This window comes from Sinocyclocheilus rhinocerous, unplaced genomic scaffold, assembly GCF_001515625.1.
Source record: "Sinocyclocheilus rhinocerous isolate Xijiao unplaced genomic scaffold, SAMN03320098_v1.1 scaffold461, whole genome shotgun sequence".
Taxonomy (NCBI): Eukaryota; Metazoa; Chordata; class Actinopteri; order Cypriniformes; family Cyprinidae; genus Sinocyclocheilus; species Sinocyclocheilus rhinocerous.
The window spans coordinates 640,806-646,061 of NW_015624123.1; the positions used below are offsets into that span (position 1 = coordinate 640,806).

At 43.0% G+C, this 5,256-nt stretch overlaps 1 protein-coding gene across 4 annotated transcripts in view; it reads left to right on the forward strand.

The window, feature by feature from the left end:
- Positions 1 to 1,063, forward strand: part of LOC107737822 (rho GTPase-activating protein 23-like) — a 45,220-nt gene extending 44,157 nt beyond the window's left edge. For all 4 annotated transcript variants that reach the window (XM_016549449.1, XM_016549459.1, XM_016549464.1 and 1 more), the window contains 2 exons: positions 173 to 266; positions 603 to 1,063. In XM_016549449.1, coding sequence (XP_016404935.1) covers positions 173 to 266; positions 603 to 631 — 123 coding nt within the window. In that variant the 3' untranslated portion in view covers positions 632 to 1,063. The remainder of the gene's footprint in view (positions 1 to 172; positions 267 to 602) is intronic.
- Positions 1,064 to 5,256: the final 4,193 nt, after the last annotated feature.

Genomic DNA, 5,256 nt, shown 5'->3' on the forward strand with positions numbered 1-5,256 from the left:
CATCAGCGTTTAGTGACGTCATTGAATGTTCCGGGAAAACTTAAGTTGTATTTTCAGTGTCGGTCACAGCGCCTTTTAATTGCTGTTTTGGATCCGGCAATTATTCATTTACAAATTAAGCACTGTTTAAAATGTAAATTTTTCGTGGCTAAATATTTACATCGCCCCTCAGACACCAGTGGACACAGAGGACGTTCAGCCCGCCCCAAACATAGATCACCTCCTCTCTAATATTGGTCGGACGGGCCCGCTTGGGGAGGCATCAGGTGAGAGTGCTTAACCAGTTACAACCAACAATATTCAGCTTAAATAACAGCCAGTTATAGTTGACAGTAGTCTCCTTTAGATGAGTTTTGGTTCGCAGTCATATTCCACCTCTGATGACTAACACTAGAATACACACTTTCATCTGCATGTGGATGGACAGGTCTGTCTGTTGAGCATGTGACAGAAGTAGACAGCAGTAGGTCCAACATGTTTCTGTATTCCTGCATGTTGAAGGTTCTTTACTTCTGAGTTTTGGTTTCTTTTTTTAAACAATCTCTTTCATTATATTCACGTTCTGCTGTCTTTCTCTGTACATTTCTGCATCCCTCTCTTAGCTGAGCCTGTGGAACAACCACTGCGGTAGGATGGGTTTCCCCTGCCATGCACTCTGTGTGTGTGTGTGTGTGTGTGTGTGTGTGTGTTTAATGGCTACAGTATATGCACAAGTGATGGAGGTGTTTATGGCCCCGTTTACATCTGCTGTTAACATCTGTGTTAATTCAAAGTGCTAAATAAAGCTGTCAACAGGATACTTATTTATCCTCTAATTCAAACAGAATAGCTCAGGTGTATCTAATATTTTGTAATTTTAGAGCATGATAACGTAGGTCTAAATTAAAAATAGCAACTTAATTTGTTATTTAAAGTGTTTCTTAAATGATTTTTTGGACATTTCTAGTTGAAATGTTATAGTTTACATTTCAGTTCTGACTAAATAAGTAGGTACTGCTTAGCATAGACCATATTCAGTATCGTTCAAACTGGGTCGGTAAGATTTTTTGAATGTTTTCGAACAAGGTTTCATATGGCTGCATTTAATGGATGAAAAATACAGTAAAATACCGTAAAAATATTAAGAGCTATTATTACAAAGATCTTTCAATAATCATTTCTATTTGAATATATTTTAAAATGCAAACTGTTTCAATTCCTGTGATGTTAAAGCTGAATTTTCAGCATCATTACTCCAGTCTTCAGTGTCACATGATCCTTCAGAAATCATTCTGATATGCTGATTTGCTGCTCAAGAAACATTTCTGATTATTATCAGTGCTGAAAACAATTTTTGCTGAGAACTGTTTTTTGCAGACTTTTTCATGCAAATGTAATTTTATGTCCTCTCCTTTAAAACATTTGAACGGTAGTGGTATGTAGGTCAATTTCATGTAAAATTATTTGTGCAAAATCTAAATATTGAAGAGTTAACGTAATTAACGTAACTTTTGAAAACAAAACGACGCCCAAGCCAGGTAAACGGGGCCTGTGTGTGGTGGCAAACTGTTTGTTTCGTCCTTCTCCCCCTCTGACAATTACTGTTTCTGCCCAGGCCTTCCCATAGCTTCTTTTGTGGGTCGATGTCATCAGTATGTGATGTGATGTCATCAGTGTGCGCTTTATCTGGGCTCCTTCATTTCTTCTTCTAAGACCCTGTTCACATTGGAACATTAACTGACAATCAGCGGCTGGTTGTTTATTACACAGATGCTGTTTATACTGGATCTTGTGTGAACACTGTCTCACAATCGCTGTTTATGGGGGTGATGCTCAATGATTGTCACAGAGGCTGCTCTAGGTCTTGTTTATTAATGTATTAAAGGGATAGTTCACCCAAAAATGAAAATTTGATGTTTATCTGCTTACCCCCAGGGCATCCAAGATGTAGGTGACTTTGTTTCTTCAGTAGAACACAAACTAAGATTTTGAACTCAAACCGTTGCAGTCTATCAGTCTTATAATGGAAGTGGATGGGAATCACGGCTTTGGGAGTAAAAAAAAACACTCAAACAAAACCAAATTAAACCCTGCGGCTCGTGACGATACATTGATGTGAAAAGACACAAAACGATCGGTCTATGCATGAAACTGAACAGTATTTATGTAGTTTTTTACCTCTGATTTTCACCGCAATGTCCGAACTGTCTGAACTCAGCGCGTCCTCCTGAGCGCGTGAGCGGAGGGAGAAGAGGATGAAGAAGAAGAGGAGGAAGATGAGGAAGAGGAGGAGGACTGTGAGAGACAGAATGCACAGGAGCAGAAGGAAGAAGTAATTCCCAGCATTTCCTCCACAGAGGAAGCGGCCCCAGCGGTGCTGCTGAACGAGGAGGAAGAGCAAAGGACTGAAGTGAAAGGTCGCAGCTGGCGAGGAGATGATGCACGGTCTATTGTGTCAGGCTACTCTACTCTGTCCACTCTGGGGCGGAGCTTAGCATCAGAGGGGCGGGGTGAAGATGCAGATGACGAGCATAGCGAACTGGTGAGTGAAACCGATAACGAAAGCGGATTCGCTTCGCGCTCCCTCACCCAAGAGAGGCCGGAAAAACCAAGCCGTTCAAGCCTGAACTCACACACCTCACCCGAACCAACCGCACCACGCAGTTTCCTCTATGCCCACTGCAAATCTCAGACGCCTCATGCTGCCTCTGGCTCCACCCTCGCTCCGCCTCCTCCTTCCCTCACAACCAGTCCTGAAGATAGCGCAGCATGTTCATCTACTCCCTCAACCTCCTCTTACTCATCATCCGCCTCCCAGCGCCTCCACAGCCGCCACTCTTTTAACTCCCACCGCCTCATACAGTGCGACACCCTCGCGCGGCGTCGGCTCAAGGCAGATAAATCCAAAGCGCCCTCAGTGGACCTTTCCGAACTGTCCAGCTCCTCCACCACGGAGGGAGAACGGCGGTCAGGTGCGAATCAAATCCCTGATTCCTCTTCGTCTCCTTCCCCCAAAGCCAAATCCTCCTCTAAAGGGGTTAACGTGCGAAACGAGTGCACGCCAACATCCGGTCTAGGAAGTAAGAGCTGCTCGTTGTCCACTGGGCAGGGTTCCCTGGCGGATCAGGTCCGGGCTCGTCTGATGGGCTCGGCGGATGATCTGCGCAGCGTCGGCCTGAGGAAGCAGCTCTCGCCGGAGACGCGCCGAAAGAGACGTGCGTGGAGGAGGCACACCGTGGTGGTCTCCCCTACGGAGTGTTCAGGCAAAAAACCACCGGCGCCGCCCCCCAAACCGCTAGCTTCACCCTCCCCTGTTGAAAAGCAGGACGTTGGAGAGTCCCACCCAGAGTGCTCAGAGACTGAAGCCCCTACTGCACGGCGGGCCCTGCCTACCTCGCGCTTTCATGATTTCTTGTAGCAGTGATGGTGTGTACAGGCTAGTGAACCAAGAGAGCTGGATTTGGGTTGTGTTGTAGCTGCGTCCTCAGTCTATTCACACTGCTCACACTGACAGCGATTACGTGGTTGCCAAGTACTGTTGAGCACTAGGCGTTCATACTCACTGTAGTCAAAGACTATAGAATAACCGAGACGTGTCACTCGTGTAGTTTTGAATGGGGAAAAATGCAACGCTCAATATGGCCGCTCTATCGAACGAAGTCCCGCCTTCTGAGTAAAAGAGCCCATCGCAAATCGGTAAAGTCAGCGTGTCACTGCAGCTGCCGTTAGAAGTCCCGTTTGCTATAGAAACAGTCAGCGTTCTGAGACGTGCTCTTAGGACTGCGCATGCGCACTGGCCGGTCTAGTCTGAAAAATAAGCTTTTTTTAAATACACAAATAAACAACATATATGATACAGTTGTTGTCAGATTTCATTGGTGATTTCAGATATGAAATTTAATCGTAAGCTTAGCGAAGAGTTTTTGAGAATTTGATGTTTCCCCATTCAAAGATATAGGAGCTGCACTTGTGTGCCCGAGAGCCATTTCAAAGATGGCCTCCAAGTGACATGACTTGCCTTAAAGGGACTTTGCTGTAGTGTCCAACTGTGTCTAGTAGCGGGTGATGTGAGCACCATTGTGCACCATTCAGAATTGGATTGAGAATTATTTTAAATTCTAGTTCAGTTTTGGAATTTGAACAGAATTTAAATTGAGGTAGCACATTTTTAAAATTGAATTTACTTAAGTGGAATTAAAATGAACTGAAATTCAAATAAAACTGCAACATGGGCATTTTCATACCTGTAGAGTGTTTGCTTTGTTCCGGAACAGGGATTTAAATTGTTATAATAGCCCCTTTCACACATGCAGACTTTACTGGTAAATTACTGGTAGGTCACCATTAAGAAATCATGTGTGAACAGGATATTTTCAAAAATACGTATGAGAAGTTTTACCAGTAAATTGCCGCAATGATGCTATGCGTGAACGCAGAATGAAGATTATCGGTATGAGCATGTACGAGTTCAGAATGCGCTGATGTAAGACATCTACTCCGGGCCAATCCAGAGCCTCTTAAATTCCACAAAAAAATTCAACGGCTCTGGGCCAATCATAACATTCTGATGCAGATGATGCATTTACTCCACACTGTGTAGTTCGATTTGAAGTCATGTAATGCAATGTCTCTGGGCCAAAAGCGCTGCATGAATGTGAACGTTTGACACAAAAATGAAAACATCAATGTACCGGTGCAGTATTGGTTAAACAGTGTTATCAAACAGGAACAGTGTTGATAGTGACAGTTTTACTAGTTTTAACATAGGCCATTGAGCTTAGAGCAGGTGCATAATTCAACCTAACTCACTACATTAAGATCCATAAGAGGCAGTGTGGTGTGTTCACCTTCCCACTTGTTCATCTACTTGTAACGGCTCATTGGTGAAATCACTTCATATGAGTGTGTATGTGTGTCTGAAATTGCCTGTGTATACATTATGTGGTCGAGTATGTGTGTCAAACAATTTTGTAACATTTGTACAAAGCCTTGCTTAAGTTAACCATGTAAATAAACATATTATCTTTTTTTCCCCCTTTGTTTTAGTTTATATATGGTTTACAAAGTGCACTTATGTGCACAGTCATTTCTTTCCAGATGTTACTTGAAATGTTTTTCCTTAATATTTTTTGTTTGTTTGTTTGTTTGTTTTATACACAGTGTATATTATACATATATTTTGTATGAATATAATAAGTACTTTTATTTGGAAATCTTGGGGTGTACCTGTTTTAACTCCACTAGACTGTTTTCCCTGTTAATGGCCTTTCTCTGTGA